The sequence below is a fragment of the Phycodurus eques genome, chromosome 16 (assembly GCF_024500275.1).
Source record: "Phycodurus eques isolate BA_2022a chromosome 16, UOR_Pequ_1.1, whole genome shotgun sequence".
Taxonomy (NCBI): Eukaryota; Metazoa; Chordata; class Actinopteri; order Syngnathiformes; family Syngnathidae; genus Phycodurus; species Phycodurus eques.
Window position 1 is genome coordinate 19,331,263 of NC_084540.1, and position 27,253 is coordinate 19,358,515.

At 42.3% G+C, this 27,253-nt stretch overlaps 1 protein-coding gene across 2 annotated transcripts; it reads right to left on the reverse strand.

Moving 5' to 3' along the window:
• Positions 1 to 93: 93 nt before the first annotated feature.
• camsap3 (calmodulin regulated spectrin-associated protein family, member 3) lies at positions 94 to 26,531 on the reverse strand. 2 transcript variants are annotated; one of them, XM_061700289.1, is made up of 17 exons: positions 26,063 to 26,531; positions 18,142 to 18,407; positions 9,827 to 9,967; positions 9,523 to 9,618; positions 7,474 to 7,612; positions 7,264 to 7,403; positions 7,090 to 7,174; positions 6,631 to 6,673; positions 6,482 to 6,537; positions 5,840 to 5,906; positions 3,753 to 5,766; positions 3,562 to 3,680; positions 3,099 to 3,391; positions 2,927 to 3,020; positions 2,730 to 2,848; positions 2,079 to 2,197; positions 94 to 1,949 (listed from the first exon to the last, which is right to left on the reverse strand). In XM_061700289.1, the coding sequence occupies exons 1-17, from the start codon at positions 26,187 to 26,189 to the stop codon at positions 1,650 to 1,652; spliced, it is 4,218 nt and encodes a 1,405-aa protein (XP_061556273.1). In that variant the 5' UTR covers positions 26,190 to 26,531; the 3' UTR covers positions 94 to 1,649. The 2 variants fall into 2 exon arrangements, with proteins under 2 accessions (XP_061556273.1, XP_061556274.1); XM_061700290.1 differs by lacking the exon at positions 26,063 to 26,531 and adding an exon at positions 22,047 to 22,053.
• Positions 26,532 to 27,253: the final 722 nt, after the last annotated feature.

The window sequence follows — 27,253 nt, forward strand, 5'->3', positions numbered from 1 at the left end:
TGCTGCTGTAATATAAAAAAAAAAAAAAAAATGAAAAAAAAAAAAAGTAAATAAAGAGAACGCTAACATGAACATGAAACAACAAAAGGTGACAATGATTTAAAAATGATTTTTATTCTGGTCCTGACGCCAAGGAGAGTCGATGAATGAAATAAACGCACATACTGGCAAAGATTTTATGATGCCCACAAAAAAAAATAAAAAATAAAAAAAATAAAGAAAAAGTGTTATGACTACAGGAGAGGGGAAGAGAAAAAAATATACTACCCGAACCGACAAAAATACATCAGTAGAACCTGAAATTAAACATCAACTCTAAAGCAAACTAAATAAATAGACCCCCGGTTGGCAAGGATTTTAAGGGGGAGGATTGCACAGAATCAAAATAAAGTTACTGCATAACCACATACTACTCTTGATAAACAAATAAATACACACATCCATAGTACGTGCACACATTCTTGGTTTTTTTGCCTTTTTTGTTTATTTTCCTGTCTTTACAGCCCTATTTAAATGTCATTAATATCAACACGTGTTGGAGGCAGCCAGTGATTTTAAAGAGGCGGCAGAAGGAAGATAATGGGGGACAATTTACCGTGGCAACTACGTAGTGTAATAGTAAAGATGTGGCCATTTTACATTCCCACAGTTTTACATGGAGTCTAAATAGACTGAGTGGCTTAGATTTAGGGCTGCTACAGTGCGGAATAATCCTTCAAGAAGCCTGGACAAAAAAGAAGGGAATCAATTTATGGTAATAAACAGAATCCCTAGAGACAAAAAGTCTCTTCTCACACACGCATTTGATGCCAAACGCACATCTAACCAACGCTTAAGCAGCAGACTAGCTTATTCTTACAAAAGGGAAATATGCAGCTTTTATTTGTAAGCAAATTATTCTCGAAAGGAAAGTGATCAGCATTCATTTTGTGTCAAATCAGCACTGGTTAGCAGAGTACAAAAAGTAGCCCTCCTTCATTGTTTCCTTTCCAGTTGTGTTTCTCCGTAAAAGTGCACCACGTGTCAATCGAGGAAAAGTCATCCAGCAAACATGAGTGCAAAATTAACATCCAGATGTCTTACAGCAGAAGGAGTCGAGTGCACGGCTGGCGGAATCTCACTCGCACACACACACGCGCGCATCACTTCCATGGCTGTGCGTGGCAGACATTCATACGAGAGACGTCTTTTCCAGATGTGAACTCTGTGAATATAGCGAGCGAGCCCTTGAGAGGAAAAAAAAGGCAGCGAAAAAAAAGGAAGCAGCAATGAGAAGCGTGGGAACGAACTACTCTGGGCTTAAATACTGTTGCACCAAGGCAAGGCAGTCAGGTTGTCCTATCTTGAGTCTCGAGCCATGGAAAGGCAAAAGGCATGAAGGAGGCAGAGTGTGAGGAAAGACACAAAATCCCCCACAGCTACTGAACTGGGCTTTTTTTTTTTTTCCCCCCCATGTACAATCGTCCATCCAGGAACTCTAAGGGAAGCAATCAAAAGGATTCATCCGTTTTCTTGGCACATAGCCTTCATTGTTTGCATGGTCCTCAGTCACTCCGTTTGTCTGCTGCTAAACTATTTAAAAAGAAAAAAAAGCAAGACGACGTTTCCCCAACTGGCCAGAATAGAAAACCTGAATAGCAATATCGTGTTCATTTTGGGGCGCTGAGCTTCTTGGGAGTTCCCGGGCGCTTTTGCCAGAAGTGTCCGGGGATGGTGACGGCGTCCACGCTCATGGACATGGTCTTGGACGGGATGGCGGTGAACTGCTTGCGGTCGGAGCTGTACTTGTAGATGGACTCCACCATGTCCAGCGTGATGACCCGCGGGCCAATGCCGGTGAGGCGTGACATCTCCTCCGTTTCGGGGTTCATGGTGTACACGGCCCGGAACTGGCAACTGGAGTCCCTGAAGAGGATGAGGAAGTGGTTGGCTGTGCTCTTCTCCATTTCCTGGAAAGGGATGGAGAAAGGGGACACACACACACACACACACACACACACACACAAGCGAAGAACACATTGGACCTTGTTAGGAGGGACCTCAGTGTTGGACTCTGCCACAGTGAGTGGATTGCTCACCTCTACAATCTTGTTTTTCTGGGGTTCGTTGACCTTGCCGGCCAGGCAACAGCGGGAGATAGCATTATGGATGATGAACTTGTTGGACTTAAAGCTTGGCTCCTTATACAGCTTTGGTCCTGAAAAGGAAAAAAACAAACAAAAAAAAACATACCTTTTTTTAATGCTGCTTTTTTTCCCCGAGCTCTGCTCGTCACTTTAAGATAGTACCACGGGAAACTACGAACACCAAACCACGATTTATTGAATGCATCAGACAGAATGACTCAAACTAACAAATAGGACTGTAATGATAAGCCAAAATTAAGATTAAATTCATATCAATCTCACAATTAGATTTTTTTATCAATAAATTATTGATCACCAGAAAAGATTGGATCACATTTGTATGCCTTTAGTTTGGAGTTGCGTCTCTCTATATTTGCATGGGTTTTGTCTGGGTACATTGGCTTTCTGCCACATTCCCAAAACACACTTGTAGCTTCGTTTAAGACTCAAAATTGTCCATAGGTGTGAATGGTTGCTTGTCTAAATCTGGCCTGCGATTGGCTGGCCACCATTCCAGGGTGTACTCTCACCCAGTTCACCCAATCAGGACAAGAGCTATAGAAAATGGACTGATGGCTGGAAAGTTTGGAGCGCAAGTCCTACCCGTGTACTCGGGAATGGAGGCAGAGGATGAAACCGTGGAACCGTTCTCCCAGTCCCTGTCTCCATTATGAGCACTCATTCGTCCTGGGGACATGAGGCGGGAGGGAGAGTGCGAACGACTGGCAGGAGGAAAGGAGAGGATTAAACTCTCAAGTCAAGGTACCAACTCCACTTGAGAATCACGTGTTAAGTGTCACCTGGCAGATTTCCTGACAGTCAAGCCTCCAGAGTCATTCGCCATGGACGACAAGTTCATCGTGGAGTGGGAGTAGACTTTGTTCAACCTGCTGCCTAAGAGGGGAACAAGCATATTGGTAAAGCACCCAGACGGAAATATGATGGCGGTTTAATACTAAAGAGTCTAGTTACCCAGAAGACCCTTGACTGGGCTATGCGCGAGTGCCGAGTCGTCCCTGAACACGGTCTTGGGTCTCTGCTTCTTGACACCGCGCACCGTGGTGGGCTTTTGCCTGAGCACCTTGTCCAGGTCTTCCATGATCTTCAGCTGCTGTCTGCGCTCGTACTCCTGCCGCGTGAAGTCTCCCCTGCGCTGGGGGGTTCCCTCGGCCAGGGGGGTGCGCGACGCTGGAGGGGTGCCGGGGGTCTGAGGCCTGTCGTCACTCTTATTGCCCCAGCCTTCGATGATCATCCACTGAGGCTTGCTGGGGTAGGGATGGAAAGTAATTGAAGAGTTTTAAATGTGGAAAATTCATTCTATTCTTTTGAGTCATGGGTGAGCTGAAGCCTATTATTATTAATACAATCAAAACTAACATCAAAATAACACACGAAAAGCCTTTATTATGTGTGGAGTCTACGAAGGAAGTCTCACTTTGATTCTTTTTCCTGCTCCAGCTTGCGTCTCTTCATCTCCTCTGTTCTCTTCTGCTGTTTCTCCAGCAAGGCAGCTCTTCTCTGCGCCATCTCATCCTCCGGTCGCTCCTTTTTGTCCTAATAAAAAGGACCAGTTTTAAACTGGCAGCAAGTAATTAACCTTACGCAAAGCAGGTTTCAGTCTCCTACCTTGAAGAAGAAGCCGACCCCTCCTTTCGCCTCCGGGTCGACCTTGTCATTCACGAGGTCGGAGAAAGGATCGGGCATTTGGTCCTCCTCTTCTGCATCGCCTTGCAGAGAAGACAGCGAGACCTCGATGAGGCTACTCGGTTTGCCGTTCACGGCCGCCGGTGGGGCGTCGCTCTCAAAGGAGCACTCCGACGGTGCACCGGAGCTGGAGCCCCCCCCTGCCGCCCCCTCCTTCCTGTTTGCATGCAAGGGCCTCGGTTCCATGTCCAAGCTGAATATACTTTCATAGTCGACGGAGCCTGCTTCGGACAGGGCGTCGTCCGCGGGAGGACGGTGAGTCGGGGTGGGCGTCGGCGCAGAGGTGAGCGTCGCTGTGGAAACGGGAGTGGCTGTCAAAGAGCGAAGTTCATCAAAGCTCACAGAATCACCGATGGAGAACGAGGAGGACGTCTGGATTTGATATTGCGAGGGGTTCACACGCCGAAGGTGTGGAATGCGGTCAACACTTTGCGGCGCATTAATGACCCTCGACAGGGCCGGGAGTCTTCCCTCTGAGGGGTGACCGTGTTTGGGGCTCTTAGGGGGCACGGAATGAGTTCTACGATGGACCGCTTGAGGAGACTTTGGAGAAGCGATGTGGTTTGTGAGCTTGCGGGATGGCGACGAGGAGGCCGCATTGAAGTCCCGGGTGGATTCTCGTGAGAGGCGCGCGGGGGAGGGGGTCGGGGTGGAAGTCTTGACCCAAGATTTGTTGCCGGAAGCTTTCTTCTGAACGAGGTGGTTCTGCTGCTCGGTGAGCCGTTGCATGTCACTTTGAAGCGAACTGAGGGCTGCAGTCAGCTTGGATACAGCGTTGTTGTAGTCCCCAAGTGGTGCTGCCGCTTTTTCACCAGGCGTACTTGCCTTCTCTTTGGTGTGGCCAAGTCCCCCTTTAACATGACTTTCATGCTCCACAGAGGGGGGCTGCTCTTCATCCTCAATGCTGGCTAGCCGTTCCTCCAGTGTCAAGCGAGCGAGGTCTTCCTCGGTGGAGGAGGTGCTGAACTGGCCTCCTTCAGCCTCGCCATCCTCCTCATGCTGCTCCTTCTTCAGCTGTAGAAAGACACTCTTGCCCAGCCTTTGCCGGTGCTTCGCAAAGATGGCCTCGATGCGCTTCTTCTGGGCTTCGATAGCCCGCCGCTTCTCCTCGAGACGAACCCCGAGCTCTGACATCTCATTATTGAGCTGAGGGCTCTTGCTGGGGCTTTCTTCAAACTTCACGTCCCACGTGGTCGCGCGGGGAACAGAGGGGTCGCTGGCTTTTCGAGAATCTTCACCTTGTTTCTTTTTGCGTTCCGCAAAGCTGGTCATCTTCACGCCGCTGTCCGATCCCTCCTTACTACTGCGTCTAGCCGAGAGGGCGCTCGCTCCGGGTGTGCTGGGAGTGGACTGGGCCCGGGGCGTGTCTTCTGATGCATCAGAGTCCACGCTGCCGTCTCTTAAGACCGAGTCGTCATCACGCGAGCATTCAGAAGTGTTTCTGGTTCGAGTGGGCTCTTTGGAGTCTCTCACAGGCCGGTGCATCATTCCTGAGTGCGTCGGGGCGGAGCAGCTGACGGGCGCAGAGTTTCTGTGATGTCTTGAACTGGTGGGGTCGTCCGGAGAGTGGAGGTAGAAGCCATCGGGAGCGCCGTCGGGATGTAAGCGAGGCTCCATCTTTCTCTCATTGTGAATGATCTGAAGGGCCTCTTCGATGGTCGGCAGCTCGCCCGTTTCCGTCGCACCGATGCCATTCTCCGCTAATATTGGGTGATTGGGACTCTGGGTGGACCAGGAGGCTCTGTGGACGCCATTAGAAGCAGCCGGTTTGCTCGGGTGCTCGGGAGGCGTGAAGTGTGACCGAGTCACCTTCGGGCTCGTTGGGTTGAGCTGGTCCGAGCTCACTGATCGTGTTATCACAGGGTTGCCCATCACAATGTCCACGTCACTGTCCAGGCCGAAAGGAATGCTGAAGGATACCGCTGACAGGGGGCGGCTAGGCAGAAAAGAACGTGACGAAAGTCAGTACGATTAAAACGCACAGTGTTTACTTAGTCGAGAATACACACCTTTTCTTGCTCCATGTCTTTCCAACTCCTTCTAAATGAGACATTGAGGTAGACTGATTCAAAGACCCTAAGTACAGTGGAAAACACACAAAGTAAAGGCATGCAAACAGAAACAACACAGATGAAAAGGCAACATGCAGAGTTCATACACTGTTTCCTAATTCCTAATTGAAGCACTTTTCAAGATAATTCTTCAAAATACACACAACAGTTGTTGCTGTGGCTTTCAGCTCGTCCCATTAAGAGTCGCCACAGCGAGTAACGCATAGTTTTTACACTGCATGCCCTTCCTGATGCAACACAGCCATTTAAAAAATAATAAAAATGTACCAAAAAAATGGACAGTTAAAGGTATTATTTAAATTAAACGTCAAAAGAAATAATGACATGAACAAACGTGCTTGAAAAGTGTTTTAAATGTGGATTCTGTGAATTAAAATGTTCACTTATATAACTGTCACAAACCATTAACTCAACTAGCTCAATTTTATGCTTTATCCAAATTTAAAGCACTTTTCAAAAACCACATAAATGCAATAATCACTTCATGCCCTACACATGGTCATCAGCCAACACAAAATACAGCGTAAAAAAAACAAGCACCATGAGAAACATTGTAAAACAACACAGCCATAATCTCACCTGATGCAGGGGAGGAAATTGGGAGGAAGGGCTTCCTGAAGACAGACGGAGAAGTGCTGTAAAGAAGAAACAGGCTTCAGATACCGAAAAGAGCTTCATCCAAAGTAGATACTGTACAGAATTCCGTTTTTATTCATGAGGTAACACACCTGTTGCCACTCACAGCGCGAGGCGTCGTTGGTGTGGAGCCCTCTAATGCAAAAGAACACACATGGCAGGATTTGATCAACTTTAAGGTACAGGGTACTCGGTTTAAAATAGTCTTCTGGTCCTACGGCGGCAGCGTATCCCAAATTTGTACACAAGTCAGAAAGGGCCATACATAGCCAATCACTAACCTAAGCTAACGCAGTAGTAAAGTCAATTACTGTAAATGTTGGCATGAAAAACACTTCTAGACCAACAATCAAATAAAACTGTAAACATGACAATGTACTGCATTCTTATGCCGCTGCACACACTATTTCATTAAGCACCATTCAATACCTTAAAACGTATGTTGGTACCATGGTAAAAAAAGTACCCCCTTAATAAAAATATATTTAACTCAACTAAATTGAGCTAGTTGAGTTATATTTCCATAGGATCAGTAAATGATTGATACCTACCTAATGTGTCCACTGGCTGAACAAAGTCTGGCCTTTGTACTTCAAACCAGTTTAGCAGCTCTGCTAAAAAGCTCAGCGTGTTCAGCTAAACAAATCACAAAGAAATACAGAACGATTGAGCGGGACAATTTTTTGTCACGTGATTACTGGTCAAGAGGGTAAACGTCACAGTACCCGAAGCTCGTCTGGTGAGTACAGCACATCCTCCAGGGCCAAGTGGCAGCAGCTCTTTAGACAGCTGTCACAGAACTCCCGGATGAACTGCAAGTTGTACAAGCTGTCAGCGGTCGACATGGTCTCCTTCATGCAAACGTCTATATTGAGAGGACAACAAGACGTGCATTAAACACCTGCATAGTTCAAGGGCTAACAGCTAGCTGGTACCTTCAAGTCTTAGCAGGCCGGGGCAGTAGTAATGTACGACAGCGGCGATAGCACAGCCGTTAGACAGGTCTCGGACTTCATTCACCACTGGAAAAAAGGGATTCTGTTTGGACTGAACTTTATCTTTTCTGTAGCGGAGCTGAAACGCACAAAGAAAAGCAATGAGACAACTAGATATTGACGTCACATAATAAAAAAAAGATGCCGCTGAACTAAAATGACAAATAAAGAAATGAATTTGCGGTTAATACATCACAGCATATCATAGCTATTAATTACCCTGATACCATGCAAATATGCCTCGTAGTGCTTGTGAATGGCATCTGCTAGGATTTTCCAGCAATTAAGTTAGATTGCTTTTCTGTCATGATTTTGCGTTGATCCATACAGGTGCGTCTTAATACATTCCAATATTGTGGAAAACTTAATTTCAGTAGTTTAATTGAAAAAGTGAAATTCATACATTATATACATTCACAACACAGAGTAAAATAATTACAATAATTTTGGTGATTGTAGCCTACAGTTAACCAAAGGGGCAAAATTCACCACTTCATAAAAAAAAAAATTAAAAACTGCTTTTTTTAATTATTATTGAAACTAGGTATTGGCCTTTCAAAAAGTATTTTCCTATATGTTTGATGAATCTATATAACATATAGTGGTGCCTTGAGTTACCAGAAAGTAGTTACTGAGAAGCTGCAACCAGCTCCATATATCAGTATGTCTGTATTCTACTGCCCCCAGGTGGCCATAGTGCACACACTAGAAGGAGAAATACAATGCCCATTGTATTGAAGCAAAAAAAAAAATCAATGTGGCGAAAAAGCTGTGAAAGAACAATAGTATAGAGCAGTATTTTTCCTCAATAAAAAACAGAATTCAGTTTTTCTCGTGGGGGAGGCTTAATGGCATTTCCATTAGTTTCAATGGAAAAAGATGACTTGAGATACACGTGTTTTGCATACAAGTGCAGTCACGGAACAAAAAAAATTGTATCTCAAAGCACCACTGTACTCAAATAAATGAACTTTCCTACTAATTCATTGAGATGCACCTGTAATTTGTGCAATTTGCATCAAAAATAAAATGAAAAAAAGATCCTTATTGTTGTTATTATACATATTTAATGCAAAGTTAATGTGTGAATGCTTGATTCTCTGCAATATCTCCCGTTCAGTGGTACTCTACTTGGTGTTCCAAGTGGAAAACTAAATACAGTAGGTCGGTGCAGTGTGACACAGACTGTAAACAGATGAGGTGGAGGCCAAACAAAGAGTTACATTGTGTATAATAGAGTACAGGTGAATACATGGTAATCCTTGCTTCTGTATGAAAAAGTAGGGCAAATAAAGATGGGATAAAAGCAAAGAGTTAAGGGAGTGAGCACAAATTCCCACATGTAAACAAACCACTGCTGTTATTACCATTGGAACATGTGCAGACATGCCGTGCATGCACTCGGCCATCATGCACCCACTCGCGTGTTAATCAACCGTGTTATAGCCTGCACTTGCAGAACTGAAATTACATGTAGCAAAAGAACAAAACACAAAGAAAAAAAAACAAAAAAAAACAGCCTAACCTGTCAGACATTGGCTGTTACATTTGATGAGGACACTGGAAGGATGGAGGTAGAGGGGGAAAAAGGAACAGAGCAAAGAAAGGGAACTTACAGGAACTAGTTTCCAGTACCAGCGAGTAGGACACTGTCAAAGAGGCGTTAAAGTACAGGAAGGAGACAGAGACCATAAAGAGGAGAAATTGAGGACAGGAGCACAAGGAGAGATTTAAAGCCTGACAGTAAAGGAAGTCACAGTGAAACAAAAAACAAGGATTGTGTCGCTTCTTCCAAATGACCTTGTTGACGCAGCTCTCAGATTTACAGTATTTAGTGTCAGCAAAGAAATGTGCGCTGGTGCAAAATAAAAGATTGTCAGCTTGCAAATGTGGCAGAACCAGCAACGTCGCAAATACACGAAAACAGAGTTACAAGCTTGTTTGTATATACCATCAGGGGACAGCGAGACGTGCTCGTGGAATACTCACAGCGGGTTGAAGGGGTTGGAGCTCACTCTCTGTGATGGCCTGAGGTGTTTGCTCACTTTGGGCTCCCTCTGTGGATTCCCTCAGCTTCTGGTTGAGCTGAAAGCATCAAAACAAGTTCATTAATTCTGCAATAGCCAATACATCCATTTCCTATAGTGCTTGTCCTCATTAAAGTCATAGGTCATCTGGAGCCGATACCAGCTGACTTTAGGCAAGAGACGGGTGTACACCCTGCCTTTTCGAGATTGTGCAGATGCACCTCATGTTGCGGTCAAGTAGTGTAGACAGAAATATGCCGACTCACCGCTTTAACCCAGTGCAGCAGAGCATCTTCCCAGCGCGAAGCCCCGCCCAGGAGCTCTCTTGCAGCACCCGTTTTCACCGAAGTCACTGTCTCCGAGGCTCCCACGGCCATCAGGGCGTCGATCACGGCCAGGTGAGCACTCTGCAAGGAGTGGGACGGAACAGGGTCACATACACAAACAAATGCATACATAAATAAAAATTCCACAGTGGATTTTCGGAACAAAACAAAACACTGAACAACTAAGAGCCCGTGAACATTGTTGATGTTAATTTACACAGAGCCTCCTGTAGGCGTCATCCTAAGCCACATGTGAGTCAGCACAAACACAGCCAAGGTCCGAATCAAGAAAACACGTCAGTTCAAACGTGTGAACTTTGGACTTGTATGTGTTCTATCGTTAAATCATTACATTGGAAGCGGATCAGCAATATGGTTACACATATGCGTGTGTGTGTGTGTGGGAGAGCTGCGTTTTGACATTCATTCCTCAGCTGCTTCCTGCTCTCTCTTTTGTATAGCAAAACATAACTCAGAGGCTTGTTTGCATTCACAGTTGCACGTCACAGACTTTAAACAGTTGTTTGTCGCCCCCTTACTAAGTGAATTTTCCCATACCTGCATAAATTCTCTTTTGGCAACAGCCCATTAAAAGACAGCTCAGATAGAATGTTTTAACTCTATAAACCTGTTAGCTCGTTAATTGATTGTGCTTCTTGTGCACCACGAGACAGCAACCAAGCGATGCTTTATTTGCTGTAAACAGACTCAGATGTTTCAAATATTAAGGTGTTCTTTCTCTGTGCCCAAAAAAAAAAAAAAACTGTTTATAGCCTTGAGTTTGCCTGCTTGGAATAACTATTAGACAATAATTACTGTCGCCAGTGACCGTTTAAAATCAGAATTCTAAAAAAGAAGACAGGAGGGGGAAAGTTTTCTTGAATTGAACAAATGGACCCTGCCCACCTCCCTAAGATTAAAAAGAAGGAAGCAAGCAAAAAAAAAAAAAAAAAAAAAAAATCACCTCAGGTTTCACAATGTCTGGACTATTGGTTATTATAAACTGTGCCAGTTCTGCTCTGGACATGCAGATTCTTAATGGCAAGGAGACCCCCCTTAACAACAACGTCAGCCTCCGAAATAATTCTCACAAACAGCACATTCTGGTCATGGGTCCATTCTTCAGTCCTGAGCCTAATCTGTACAAATCAGTGCCTGTTCCCTTTGACACGGCATAAATTCCACTTTACAGGCTAGACATTCCTACATGGGATGGGGATAGGAGAGAGCGGGATGATGGCGGTCCAGCTGCGTGCATGCATGCATGAGCCTCGTCTGCCAAAATGCTGACCTTCGCTGGTCACGTGCCAGCAAACGCTTGTCTGACAGTTTTGGGCGATGCTGTGTGGATGCGCTGCCCCTTCCTGACATGATCGCCAAGGGCAGGAATGCCTCTTCCATGTCTGTGGGGGAGCTTTTAGCTCTCCTGTGGAAATGATGCTCTGCAGCAACAAAATTAAGGCAAAAGGGTAGTGGATGCTGACGAACGGCTGCTCTCAGAGCAGATAACCATCTGACCGATTCAAGTTTTGTTAAAAAAAAAAATAGCTAAAATTTTAAGATTACAGGGTAAAAAAAAAGTTAGTTATGAGAATGTTAGATGCAACAAGAAAAAAAAGTTATGAGAGGAAAATGCTGTAATATTAGAATACAGTTATTTTAAAAGAATAAAGTTATAATAAAAAGTAATATGATGCTATATTGTCATAATTTTACCATTTTAATTAGGGCGTTGCTAAAGAGGGATGAGAATTTTAGATTTAACAAAGGGAAAAAATAACTAATATTATAAGAATATGCTAATTTTACAAAAATAAAGTTAGACTAATATAAAAATGTATATGTAGCTATATTGGCATAATTTTACCATTGCTGAAAAGGAAAAAAACTGCAACAAAAAATTTGTAAAGAGGGGGGGTGGGGGGGGATTTTATTTTCCAAGAAAAAAAAAAGACAAAATAATGAAAAAGTCAAAATAAGAGAATGATACCTTCTAAGCATTTCCACTATCAAAATATATTTACTGCGTATAATTCTCATGTGGCAACAAGCAAGTAACATGTTTGGGAAAATATTCTATTGTATGTTCTATCAATTTGGTATTATTACAGTGAAAATTAAAAAGAATTGCAATGTTAGATGACGAAAGTAAGAATTTATTTTTTAATTCATGAGGAAAAAGTCGTGATGAGAATTAAGTAATAATTTAACAAATGACACTTAAGAATAATATGTAGATCTATAGTCAGAATTTTACCAGAATAAAAAATAAGGACTTTCTGAAAAATAAATTCCATTAAAAAACAGATTTTTGCGAGAAAAAGAAAAATACAAGAAAAACATCTTTTCAAGAAACAAAATAAACTCCTACTAAAATCAAGTGGACTGTATGATCTCTGGATGATGTCAGTGAGACTACCTGGTGGGGAACGGGGGGAAACAAAAAAACATTGCAACACCTTTTGTGATTCCCCGCCCAGCAGACTTGGCAACAGGAGATGAAAGCAGAAATAAACAAAACAGACTGGCGAGTGGATGCACGGTAATTAATCAGAGGAGTAATTCATGAGCAAAAGTGCAAAATGAAAGGGTGGGGGGGTGTTTGTTGGTAGAATCCCCCCGCTGCTGAGCAGGTCGGTCCAGTCTCCCTAATGAGAAGGGAGAGGGGAGACACTCTAGAATGCACGAGGCAGAGGCTGCCAGATCACCATGACAACCAGCCAGCTGACCCACAATGCATCTCAACACAAGCCTTGGCCTCTGCAAGCAAAGAGCTCCATGCTCCTGGCTCACAAATATCACTTCCTTGGTGACCCCGGTGGCATTAGTTCTCCCTCCATTAGCCTCATCAACAGAGCAATTTGGAAAATATGCATGGAAAACTGTTGCAGTAACAGAAGCAAACAAATAACACCAGGGCCTCTTTTTTTGGCTCATTAAGCGAGATTATGATGAGTATGATTATGTCTGAAATATGACTTAACAACACCCCCCCAACACTGCACAACCCCTGCTAGTGCCCACTGAGGGGGAAACAAACAGGGATCAGGCAGATCTGGGGCCCAGAAGGGGGATTTTGTCCAGGAGGGCACATGTACAGTGCGTTATTTAAGTTGTGTGCGCAGGGTTACGAATGAATGGTTAGCACAAGCACTGTATTTGGACACACGGGCATAACACAGGAGAGGGCAAAGTATTATGCATTCTTTGATACGGCCCACCATTATCAAGAGTCCTGAAATAGTTGTTGCACAATTTTAGACTCTCTCTTCCACCTAAAATTGGTCTATAAAAAAAAAAATCATTTAACATGGTGTTTATTTATTGTAGCTAATAATATTTATAAATAAACAATTTTACTTATACAGTTAACATTTATTTAATTAAATTTATTAAATATTTGGTTAATTTGTTTATTGTAAATACAATAAAATATATTTTTAAAATAAAAAATTTTAGATATACATTCAACTTTATTTTATTGTTTGTTGTACTGTTCATTTTAAAATAAAAATATTACTAAAATAAATTAACATGTACCTTTATTTTTGTTTTATATAAATTAGTATTTGTATTTACTGTATTTCACATGTAGCTTTATTTTTCATGTACTATAAATAAATGTTTAATTGGAAAAAATAAAATTATTTCATACCAACAACGGTAAGGAAAGTGAGCTATATCAACAATGGGAAACTATAGCAGATGCCAACGGTGTTATAAAACAACTCTTCCAGCAATGCTAATAGACAACATAGCACCGATGATAAGGAAACAAAGTAAAAACATTCACTAGTAAGAGTAAACTGGAGTAAAAGTTAAACAGTAAAACTCTGTCCAAAACACATTCAATCAAGATTGAGGAAACTAGGCTAAATTCTTATTGATTAATTAATCAATTAAGGTGATTTTCATCCTTGCCAACACTGCAGTGTGATTAAATAGCCAATAATTTTTTTTTTAAAAACACAGCAGATGACTCACTCGGCTTCTCTCACACTGCAAATTAAAATGAAGCAAATCAATTTGATGTTGGTAGGCAGACCCATGAGCGTCAGTCTGCTGTGTCATCCAATCACGGGTCATGACGTTCAGTCTAGTGGCAGATTACCTCTAATCTTTATCCTCAATCGGAGGAGTTACACACTCCATCACTACCAAAGGGGCAGGATAGCGCGCACTCTCAAACTCATTGTTTTGGTCGACCTTTTAATACAGTATCTTATCAAAACAGGCAATTAATAACTCTTCAATATAATTGCAGTGGATTTACATAGTAGTAAGCAAGGTTAAAAGAAATAAAACAAGTTCGAGACAAACTAAAACCTTGTTGACGCTACACTAGTTTTAAAGTTAAAACTAGTGTAAGTAATCAGACCCGCACATGAACATTTGAGATGATTATATGCCGGCCTGCATTTAGTGTCCTCCAAAATAGTTAGTTATTATAGTGTTGAGTTAAACAATTGTTCTGTTGAAAGTTATGGCTTAATGTTTGATAAGAGAAGGAACAATTTGTGCGGTTTCAGTGAGCCGTGACGATTTGTCTTTTGTCCTACTATGATCATATCGCACGGCGTATCGCTTTATAAACAACAGATATGTGGCGCTTGCTCCTGATGCTACAACTTTGTTTCTCACGGATCTTACAAAGATAAGTCTTGATTGACACTGTCGGAGAGGTTTCCATCTAAAAATGTCTTTTGCTGTGGTTTGCAGTAGTGATGCACCAAATATTTGGTCTCCAAATATTTTTTCCCAAAATTCCCCAAATTAATAAGTGTCTGGGGATAAAATAATACGCAATAACGCTGCACAGCCGCAAAAGGACCGAAACCCGAATTTTTTTTAAATTAATTAGTACGTCACCACTCACCGCTACATCAGATGAGAAAAGGGGCCTATGAGTTTAATAGTAAATATTTATAAGATAACCTTTATTTCCCACAATAGGTAAATTTGCATTTGTTTCCAGAAACAGTGGATACAGGAAATACAAAAATAGTATGCAGGAAAAGACATTTGGGTGCAACTCATCCTCCATTACAAGGTTGTTGCAATAAATACACTAAAATTACAAATACTGAAGCCATATTTAACGATTACAATTGTAGAGTAGTGCTTATGTTGTGCAATTGAACAGTATGCGGAATTATTTTTATCCTATTACATATTATACTGCAATTACTGTCTCGCGGTATTGTTCTTGACTTAATTTTAATAATATGGAAATTCACTCAAAATTATTCTGGAAGTGAATTTCTATAGGTTGGTAAATCTGCAGTCATAGCCATAGATGCAATTTTACTAATAATTGGCATTGTAATTTAATTTCTTTCAGCGCTTCGGTTTTTGGCCTTGGTTTCCACATTTTTGGCTTTCTGTTTTGGCCAAGATTTTTTTTATTTCGTTGCATCACTAGTTTGCAGTGGTGTAGAACTGCACTCCATCTCACTGAAAAGGTCATCTCATGAGATTGTGTGATACACTTGATGCAAAGCCTTCATCTACGGCAGATTGCGGCCTCTCCAAAGCCGTTTAGCGGCCAAGACCACCGCTGAGGCTGCATCCTTCAATGCGGCTGCAACGTGACCCACTTTCCTTGGCTACCAACAAGGGGCAGACTGGCTCAGGACGGACGCAGTCGCGGCTGATGCAGCGGGGTGGGGGAAAAAAAGAAAAGAAAAAAAAAAAAAAAAAAAAAATGCAGCATGGACAGTAGCAGCCAAAAAAAAAAAAGTGTTTAGTGGTCAGGATTTGGATCAGAGGCACGCAAGCAACACAACGTAATTATTACAGCAACACCATGCATAAAAGGAACCTCCTCCTTTACACTACTGTACAAAACATTACTAAAACGAGCTCCCTCTGGTTTCTCATTTCCCCAAAATAATGTTTTAGTTTACAACAATTCTGTAACATTACAAATAAAGCATCTAACTGCCATAATGGACTGTGGGAGGCCCTGGAGACTGAATAAAGTACGCTAGTGTACCGCATCGAGCTCATCTGGCTTTTGTTCTTTCCACGTACAAATACTGTACATATTTTACAGGAGTGACGATTAATAAACTGCTTGAAGCAAGCACACAATGCTTATTTTTTTGCCAAACTGCACAGACGGACCTGCACTAAAAGTATGTACCGATATACCGTGTAACCCTAAACCTAACACCTCTTTCAGACTGGACAGCCATGACATCACTCTTTGATGTTTGTGCCTTGGAGGCGTATGATTTACGGCCAAATGTTGGATCTGGATTAGCTTCCAAAGTATTACGCTGTGCCCTAATTCCTGCCTCTTTCAAAACCTGATTTCAATGAGCGCTGTGAAAATGTGGATTTTCCACCATGAATGTCAAAGTGTCACACAACGCACAGTGAAACAAAACAGTTTGTGACCACAGGGCCATATATGACCAACATCCGATCTGGTGTGTATGTCTGTCAAAAAACAAATCGGTCGTTAAAAACGTCTTTGAAGGGGTATGAGGTCAAATTCTTCCTCACCAAACCCATCCAAACATGCCTTTCGAGACATTGTTTTGTGCATTAGGACACAGTCATGCTGGAAGGGGCTGTCCCCAGAGGGTTGAAACTGTCCCAAGACAAGTTAAGATTCAGGGGTGGCACTGATTAATTCATCAATACGTGGTTGAGTCGCAAGCATTTACATTATCAAGAGACCTGTAATATTCGTTGCAGCAATTATGCATTTTTTTTCCTTCAACTGGTTAATTCAAATTCATCATTTAATATTTATTATGTATTTATCGCTATAAATAATTGTTTTCAGGCCGATCTGTCGGTTCTAAAAATCAATTTGGGCTCTTCAGCACAAACGTTTGCCCACCACTGGTCTATATGGTATCTTAAAATCAGGTCCCGGCTGAGGAACAGAGATGTTGAGAGGTCACATGAGACCAAATTACCAGGAAAACACTCTCTTTCAGACAACTTAATTGTAGGCGAAGCATCAAGACGCTGGTTTTTAACGGCCATGTGATCGAGTGGGAGTGAGGGACAGAGACAGGTTCATTGTCTAAAAAGGGGACGAGGACAAACCAGTTTCTCTTGACGAGACTTACAAGACCTAGCCCAGGGTGTGCTTGCGACACACAATCCTGAGTTTCACTAGAACTGTTCGGCTATTGTGCTGTTAGGGAGCATCCATTGTAGCACCCTCTACACACACTGGAATACAACCATGACCCCTCTTACACAAGTGGGAATATTATGCCTTTGTGGGAAGTATGAACACACATCGATAGGTTTTGGTTAAACAAGCAGGATGGCATAATGGTGGAGGATTCGCTTTTACTGTGGGCGAAAGAGGCTTGTGGCTGTCGTCGTGCTGGCAGCTGGCTCCTCTCATCCTCTGGGATAAGCAGAATGAGTAGGAGGGGGTAATGTAAAGGAGGGGCGCACGGACGAATAAACAGGGGTCTTTCAGGAGGTTCTTTAATCCCACGAATCAAAGCATAAACAACCCAAATTCAACAGCCCACACGACCAGTTGGACCAGTAGGTAGTCAAGTGGTCAGCCTGATACAGAAGCTTATCCCCACTGACCACTTCATTTGGTACACCTGAGTACTTTAATAAGATCCAGCACAAGATAGGTATTAGAATGCCTTTATAAAAATATATAAAATTAAATTAAAGCTGAAAGCAGCGATGAACCAGCCCTTTAATTTAGTTTTTATGCCAAATCCTCGACTTTGACGCCATGCTCCACCAACATTTAATGGCTTTGGCGATATAGCTTGGCAACCAAGCACCGCACAATTGTCTAGTCTGCCCGTGTTGTGTTCGGGACTCTTAAATACATAAATTTTCAGCAGAATGCATGCGCTTCCAAAAATTGGTGAGTTTTCGTGCATGCTCAGGGCTTCAAAATTGCAATTCATTCGTCGAATAATAATAAACAGCAATTCCAAGAGGTGAAGCAGGGATTTTAGTTTTGATTGTAATATTTTGGTCACCTAATAATTATGATACACGAGGCATAAATTAGAAATATAAATTAGAGCATTATCAGAAATGCCTGGCATTATGTGATATATCACCAAGTATTCACATGAGAGAAAAGTGAGCATGAGGAGTCCCACAGGGCTCTATCCTGAAACCCTTTCTCCTTAAGTGAGGTAAACCTAAACCACCTAATGACAGTTGTTTCAAGAGTATGCCTCAGAAAACTATGTTCATCACTTTGCATCATATTCCATAAAAAAAAAAAAAAAAAAAAACGTTACCATTTTGATGGGCTTATGTCGCAGGTTTGCGTCGGTCACTTGTGAGTCGGGCTCTTTGGTCACCAGGCCTCGGTCGGCGAGTAGCTCCAGCAGGGCAGCGTTGTCTTTGGGCTGCGCCTCAGTGTGACCAGCGCCCAGCAACAGGAGGCTGTAGGTGCGGCAGTAAAGCTCAGACGACTGCAGGAGGCGCGTGACGGGCGGTTTGAGGTGCTCCTGCTCATACTGGTCACAGTAAAAGGGGTCTCGTAGCTCTGCGGGGACATTTTCTACCGGGAGACAAAAACATTGAGTTAAACAGTGCATATAGAGAGGCACTACAGTGTGTTGTAGGGATGTCATCAAAACATGCACCTTACTGGGTTCAGGGGATTTAGACGACTGGTGAGCTCAAATCCTTGGAAGAGCACAGCAGTGAAACTATCAAGGTCACTAGGACACGAAGAGCTTGGAGATGTGCCTTAGGCAGGGTTTTTTAACATCCTAAACGAAGGTGATGGACGCCACACATGACGAGGAAAAACTCATCCTGTGTGCTTACTGCTCTTAGTGTGTAGTGAAATTGAGATGACCAACACCAAACAAATAACGATATTTCCACTGAAAATTGCAGGTCTTCTTTCCCAAACAAGATGCCTGACGTAATACCAAGACTGACCTGTAAGAGACTGCCAGGAAATAAAAAATAATAATAAATAAAGAAAAAACGTTAGCTGGGACAGGCTCCAGCACTCCCGCGACCCGCTTCAGGATAAGCGGTTAAGAAAATGGATGGATAAAATAAAAAAAGAGTAGTAGTAGAAGAAGAAATTAGGCTAACTGTTGGTTTATATCATAACTACAGAGCGGTTGCAAAATCTGATGAATGATTTGTGAGACACTTTATCCAAATATTCCACGCAACCAGTTCCTCCTCTTTTTGTTTCTGGCAACAGCATGATCTTAAGGTCTATTTCCTAACTGGCTACTCTTCCATTTCACGTCACAATCACGGATACCGCAGCTTGGACGAATTCGGAGTTGACCAGGTTTAATATTTACAACTGCCTTTCCCGATCGTTGTCCGAGTAGATCAGGGAAGAAAAGAAAAAAAAAAAGAAAAACTAATTCCTAAGGAACCCCACACCAAAGGGTAATTGGTCAAGATATCCTCATAGCCATCTGAGAATCTGGCATTTGCAGACTTTAATTAGAAGGGAGGAAAGGCTCAAATTTGTCAAGATTCTCGCTGTGCGTGTATCGCACCTAATTAGAAGCTTTCTTACTCATTTCTTCCCTCAGACAAAACTTCAGATTAACTAATTCAGACATCTCAAACTGGCAGGACGCTTAGAACTCATCAAAACGTGCAGCTTTTTGTAAACTATCGAATGTACAGGAGAAACCTAACACAGTGCGTCGTCTCAGATAAAGTGTACATTGTCATACATTATGACAGGCTCGCTGAGGATACCTTCATTATATCTGCTCCGACTGGTTTTCCTGCAAACAGATTACTGAAAACACACAAACACACATCTGACTCGCCCACTTTTAAACTGGTTTCACCACATGCAGGCTAAACCAGAAGCAAACTCAAAGATGCAAAAACACATTGCGGATCAGACTACTACCTGTACGTACAAAGAGTCTTGGGAATTAAAGCTGAAATACACTAAATGGACCTCTCTATTCATTACTAAATAATCAATCAGGGTTTGGGCTACACCCTTTAGTTCACACCTAAATCATAGTTATTGACATTTGGGAAAATTCTTTCCACACTTCTCAGGGTCCATAAACGCATGCCTTAATGTGGAAGAACACCTTTGGGATAAACTAGAATGTGAGTGACAGATGTGAAAGCTTCTTGTGCTAGAAAACTGGGCAATGACCTCACATACTCTTCTATATTCGCCTACTGTGGGTGTCCCAATACTTTTGTCTCCACAGTGTCCCAGCAGCAGGCCACACTGCCAGTCTTCCATGTAAACATGGATATTTGAATTCAACAGCAGTCAACGGCAGTGAATGAGTTAAAAAGACACGGGTAAACTGAAAGTGCATCTGGGTGCTCTAGATTACACCTAACCATGTAAACAATGGGAGGTGTCGCTGTGTAATGTCATGTAACCGTAAGTCACGCAACAGATCTGCATGGTATCGCGACAACAAAACACTCCGCTTCGCCATTCAAACAACGGCCATGCAGAGCCTCTCTGCGTGTCAACTCACACTGTGAATAGTCAAGTTGGGAGTCACATGGCCCGCTGTGTTGTTGTGTTCCAAAATGCAGTGTCCACATTACCTCTGCAAATGCTGAGAAACAAAAAAACAAAACAAAACAAAAAAAAAAACTTGTCCAGAAGGCAAAGTAGGATGCAAATGACAACTTATTCGGCCGGTGAAAGAGGAGCTGGATAGATGTCATCTGACACCATGTCACAACATGACAACCAATGCCACTCAAGCTGTTGTCCGGTTTTCAATCATCAAAAATCGATCAGGCTATTAAAAGTCCAGTGTCCACAGTACCAGAATTGCCCAACAGTGCACGGCACTTGATTGTTCGCTTGATGATAGCGGCCATATGTCGCTGCAGGCTCATTATTGAGCGACTGAGCTTGCCTATGTCATAGATACCAGCACACTTGTCGACACGCAAAAGTGACAATCAGGCGACGGCAGACTCAACTTTCACCGGCGTGGCTCGCAAAATCAGCACCAGCTTGGCACCATTGCATCAACTACACAAAAGTATTGGGAGACCTGGACATGAAACACGCTGGAAGTCAAAATGGACAAAAATATGGAGTTAGTTGGAGTTTGTAACCTCAAAATGTCTGATACTGAGGAATTTTATTTATAAAACTGGCTTTAACAGAATGCAAGCTGAAACAATGCCTTGAACTACGTAATGTGGCAGGATGCTTAAATAGGAGGAAAATCCTTCTTATTTCCCCATCCAAAAATCATGCAAACATCCAAATGAAGCACCAGCACATGCATTCCTGCTTGGTGACTAACTGTTTCTCATTATGCCGCATTTGTGTTTTCTTTCACTCCTCTATTTTGTTTCAAAAGCATCCTGTTTAGTCGTCCTCCATAACGCACCGTGGCACTGTGACCCACAACTGGTTGCGTTGTTAAGTGTTTGTATAACATGCCACACCAAAATAAAAATGACAAGGACAAGAGTACCTGTAATGTCTTTACCAGTTAGCCTAGCTTCTACTATTTCTTAATTCAATAGTCTGGATGCCCTGTGGCAGTCTTGGGACTACAACAGACATCTGGTCTAGGATAGGAGACTCGCAATTGTCGGCAGCGATACCTTTGTGTGTGTGTGGTGTGTGATGTTGATCGTCTCGAGTTCGCCACATGCTATAGCATCAGTAAACATGCACTCTTCATGTGTGGGGTCTTTCCGCATTTTAAAAAGCTGTCAACAAACATCCATCCCCACAACACGAAGCATTGACAGCGAGAACGACACAACCTAACGCGTTTAATGACACATCACCACAAGCACATGCACCAGGGAAGCTGAGGAGCCTTAAATTGTATCAAAAGGCAGCAAGGCACAGGAGCGTCACCCTGTACTGAAGACAAGATGATTGCATTACACTTGCCTGAGAAGAGGGTTCAGACAGTGTGACACAATATATGGGAGATGATGGGGTTTGCTTTTGTATCCATTATCTTCGCCTACAGGAGCATCTTCAGGTTACACGGCAACTCATAACAAGGCTTCTGTTTGTGTCTAGCGTTTTTATACAGATCAATGATGGACGCACATTAGCATGAAATACACTGCACTGTATACTTCAGCTAGAGAGCCTTGTACAGTATACTAAAGGGTTAGAGGGTAAACGGGAGTAACAAGGTAACAAACATCCTGCTCAGATCCGTGTCGCCTGCTGACTCACCATAGCGACCGCTGATGAGGGGATGAGTAATCATTCTGAGAGAATTTGGAGCACTCCAACAGCTAGACCGTAGGTTTAAAAAAAAAAAAAAAAAAACACACTTCAGAAAAAAAATTAAGGAAATGATTTTGTGTGTGTTTCTTGCAATGGCACCCCAGACAGGTTCCAGGACCAGTGTGGTAATAACAATAGAACAGGAAATTGAACTTGTTGAGATGGAATGCTATTGACAAAAGTGGCTCACGTGTCTCTGTTTTGGCTGCTCAGGACAACATGGCTAAAGCGACAATACGTCAACATCCATTTTTAAAAAAAAAATATATATTTTTTTTTTTTAAAAGTGAAATTTACACTACACTTGTTTAGTAATAATGGTTAGAGACTTTCCAAAAAGGCATACACACTACTTATCCTCCCTCTGCATGGAAGTTAATGGCAAGTACATCATTTAACGTTCTCAGGTTCTAATTCGAGCCATTAATGCAGTAGAGCATTGTATTTTTTATAATTTTTTTTAAATAAAGGTCATTTTCCAGAATTTTTTTTTTTTTTTCTACTGTTTTATGCATCACATAAGTCAAAATGAGTCTGTGACCTGGTATAAGTTTGTCATCTATTTGGTTTGTCGATTGAATACAACAGCCTTTGAACACCTAACCGCTTGCAAATGACAGGATTTGAAATCGGCGTCATTGTGATGTAGTTTTGACAAATTAATCAAGTATCTGGCCTGCCCGCTCAACTAAAATTCGCATGACGCTACATCGTGACAGCCAATCTGAGAGTACGAGTAGAGTACGCTCAAGAGTACGCTGCGTCACTCATAACGTTCTCAAATGATGGCGGATACAATGATCGTCGCGATTTGTTGGGACCCGGCGCTCCTGCTGAAAAATGAGCCAGCCTGGAGAATGGTGAAATTGGCCTATCTGGTAAGTACGACTTGTTTACAGCTGTCGGTTGCAGAAGCGAATACACGTTTGATTTGTATGCTGCTACTGGTGGTCATATGGCATATTAAAATTACAGTATACAGCGATCCAATCAACACAAAGCTTATTTACATTTCTAATATGAATGAGAAATCTGTGTGACTCAACTGCCAAGTGAAAAAGACCAACTAGAATGGGTTGAAAAGGGGCATTATAGGCATTTTGAAACCAAATACCTCGTGAGTATAAGCGGTACAGAAAATGTAAATGGATTATCTTGCAAACCAGGTAAAAGGACACCAAAGATTTTTTTATTTTTTTTTAAATCTAAGAATTGATTAAAAAGGACCTTAAAGATTTAACATGCAGTGGTTCACTTACACTTCGATTACAGTTACGAATGCAAAAAGTACATTTCCAGTATTTCCCATGGGAAAAATTGGTTGTAATCAGAATAAAACAAGCTACTTTCTCTTTACGTCTAGCATGAATCTATTAAATAATAATGAGCCATGTAAATCTTCCTGATGAACGTTTCAATGCGCACGTTGGCCAGAACCGGCGAATCAAGAGTTTCTGGTCTCGTTCCAGTGTAAATCCAGAAAGTCGTCCCGAGTCATTTATCTGTCACATCACCCGGCATCAAGGCCGGATCCGAAATTCCCTGCTCGCACACAATCACAACGGCCTTCACCTTGATGCAAAACATAGCTCCGTGTCAGGATAATAACACACTGCCTGAGTGCTGAGAAGCCAAACATCAACCAAACCAATACATATACTATTTAAAACTCACACGCCACTTTATTGTGTACACTTGCACAATCTAATGCAGTTTCCCGCAAACCTAAACAGGTTCACGGTCATCCATCCTTTTTTGAGAGAGAGTTTCCTAATTTAAGTGAACCGAAGCGCACTATTTACAGATATACTACCCAGCATTAAGACACATTGCTATGGGTCACATACAGCAATTATGAGATTATTATGGAAATCGAAACCCGTAGTGCCAGTGGGTGGATCAAACAACGTCTGCAGGAAACACCCATTTTGTCAGGTCCAACAACAAGGATCTGCGGGCGACGGTATTATCACAGTCCTGTCATAAGGACGTCTCTGTGTTTTGACTCTAATTAGGATGTGGTCGAGCACGGCACCAGACACCCTGGCCACAATCTCAGCATGCCTTTGTGTTTTTCTCACTGGGAATAGATGTCATGTCGTCATCACGGCAGCAGGAGTTGACTCGGACAGAAAAACTACAATTGAAGCCAATATTTTTTAAGCACTACCCTGCATGCTGGAGGACTGGGAAGTGACTTTGACCCAGAGGGCGTGGCTAGGAAGGACAAACAAAGTAGCTGCTGCTGGGAGATCCGGACCCTGGAATTGTGTATGCGAGCTATGTTTTGTACATAACATGCTACACTGCTCTCACGCCTTTCAAGCCGCTGTTACTGAACTGGATTAAGTGGAAAATATTTGTGGCGTTTTACCTGAAACTTGACAGAGATGTGTGGTATGGATTAAGGAACAATTACAATTTCATGCACCTCTGGATAAAGGAGTGGCAACAGCATGTTTCCCCCCCCACTGTTGTTTCCTTTTTTTTTTTTTTTTTTTTTTTTTTTAAAAGCATTCTGCAACATTTACCGACATTGCATTTTTCATCCTGTCCAGTTTATTACATCCCATAGGGTCTATAATACATCCCTATATTTACAATTTGGAAAGGGTAAATATACAACATATGATACCCAAGTGTGTTTTTCAAATGAAACCCTGGGGTGATGCAATTACAACAGTTACTGTGTTCCCTTGCTGAGCCACTGCAATGATTATTTTGATGACGCACTCCAAGAGTCAAGTGTTACAGGGCCTGTCATCCATCAAGGATATAAACAGTTTTCTTAATTGGGTACATATAAAGGTGAAAAAAAGATGGTGCTGAACCATATTGCAGACCATTCAGCCTTGTTTTATTATTTTATTTTGCAGTTTACTTCTTCCCAAAGCACCGAACTTACGCTTTACAGTTTAGACAAATTACAATATCTAACACATTATGTTTCATAGATGGGTGTGTTCTTTAGTGATACCCAGGGGTCATGCAGTTATAGTAGTAACTATGTTCCCTTGCTGAGACACTGCAATGCTTATTTTAATGATAAACTGTGAGAACCAAGTGTCACAGTGGCCTGCCATCACTAAGTGGCAGTGCATGTGTTTAAAATTCAGTGCAGATCTATAAAATGGATTGTTCAGCCTTGTTTTATGATTCCTTTGTCCAGTTTGCTACTTCCCATAGCATTTAATACTGTATAGGAGGGGTGGGGGGATACACATTCTGAGTGAAAATGTGGGGTCAGGCAAGTACAAGAGCAACTTTTGTTGCATATTTTCCTTTATTTAGTGCATAGAAACGGATAGTTAGGATAGGGATAAGGATCTTATTTTGTGCCACTTAGCAGAGCTTTGAGTTTACTATTTAGTTTAAAAATGGTAAAAGACAGTCTATTTTGACACTTATCATGATTTTTTTTAATAGATCAGTGAGTTTATAGTAAAGCCTGAGGCCATGCAATTATACAGTAGCAGTGTTCCCCTGATGACTTTTTTTTTTTTTTGATTAACTGCAATAGTCAAGTGTTACAGGGCCTGTCACCCCTGAGAGGCAGCACATTATCCACGCCCAATGTGGCATGTCAAAAAGGATTTCACAGCGTATAAAAGAGTGATTCTGATGGATTGAAGGCTACGAGCGACATAGAACGGACAGAGAGGCTTGTTTCTGACACGAATACACCTTCCAAAAAAAATAAATAATAATATACATATATACAAATATATATTTTTTTTAAAGCTGAGTAGCCAGCCATTGAATGAGAACAAATGTGTCAGAGTCCTGCCTGTGCACAGCGTGCTCTCAGCCCTTTCATGTGCGCCTCTTTGTGCTCCAAAAACCGCTGAGTGGGACATTAAAACGTTTTTCCAACACGCTAAAAACCACACTTTACAAACACGGGGCGAGATAAATAAAGGCTTTAAAGCTGCAAGCATCGTCCGCGGGGCCTGTGAACCTACCTGCACTGCCGTAGGACCTCGCCAACAACCAGGCGACACTGGAGCATATTTTGGCTTTAGTGCTGTCGTACAAATCCAATGGCTTGATTTCGGGGACTACAAAAGTCTTCCTCATGGAGTCCACCATGGCGGGGTTATTAATCTTTAAAATATACAATGCGGTACTAGCACAAAAAAAGGCCTCTAAAAGCGGGTAGAAAATATTTAAACAAGCATTGTCACTCCAATCCCGAATGACGGCTGGGAATACGGATGTGACCGAGGGATTAAATCAGGGAAATATCCAAACCCCGGGTCGCTTCCGAGCCCGCTAACGTCCTCCTCGATGCGGTTAAAGAGGCTCCAATCCTTCGCGGAACGTTCCTCGGGGCTGAAGCGAGGTTAAAGCGGGCAATTCCCCCAGTTTGTCCCCTCATTCGACCGCATAGCTCTGTGTGCGTTGTTGGTCGAGTAGGTTTACCGTCGAGCCCCGCCGACGACGACGGACTACCTGCTGCATGCCGGCGACGTCACTCAACCGGAGGACCAATAGAAATAGAGATCGAGGGGCAAAGGGGGCGGGATTTCCTGCTTGTGAACGTCGACGTTGATTTACAGGTGCTTTTCACTGCAGGGCCTAATAATAATACACCTTTCGCTAAAAAAACAAACAACAACAAAAAAAACTATTCTTGCAGCGATGTATAATTCACTTTATGAAACATCAGTCACACCAGTGCTTTTAATTGGTCCAACAGTAAGAGAGGGAAGAGTGAGTTTTATTGGCAAACCGGGCCCCATATTTAGTGCTTTTTTTTTAAATGATACAACATAATTTATTGCTTATTTTGCAAACTCCCCCCCCCCCCTAAATAATATTATTTAGAGATTTATTTAAAAATTTGATTTTTTTTTTCTTTTTCTTCCAGTTGTTTTGAAGGCTTGTTTCCAGTGGCACTCCCTCCACAGGAAAGCAAATGTCAAGGCTCCCTCATCACATGATGTTGTTCCACTTGCATCCCACTGCAGTAACTTTCTAAGAGGATTACCTTTCAACTATGTTAATCTAATTATGAAAATATTTCTCCCCTTGTTGGTACCTTTGGAAAAAAGACAAAAGTCCAGCCTACATTGACTGTGCCTCTAAGGAATGCAATAATGGTATATTTGGTAAAGAAAAAAAATATTTCAGAAATTCGAGGAGATATTTAA

What these genes read in the sequence shown, in the direction of transcription:
- camsap3 (XM_061700289.1), bottom strand. Translation starts at nt 26,189, where the DNA reads ATGGTGGACTCCATGAGGAAGACTTTTGTAGTCCCCGAAATCAAGCCA. An exon ending in TCCAACCCCTTCAACCCGCT is followed by an intron (nt 7,613 to 9,522) that starts GTGAGTATTCCA and finishes TGTGCGTTTCAG; the next exon opens with CTCCGCTACAGAAAAGATAA. An exon ending in AGAAAAACAAGATTGTAGAG is followed by an intron (nt 1,950 to 2,078) that starts GTGAGCAATCCA and finishes ATCCCTTTCCAG; the next exon opens with GAAATGGAGAAGAGCACAGC.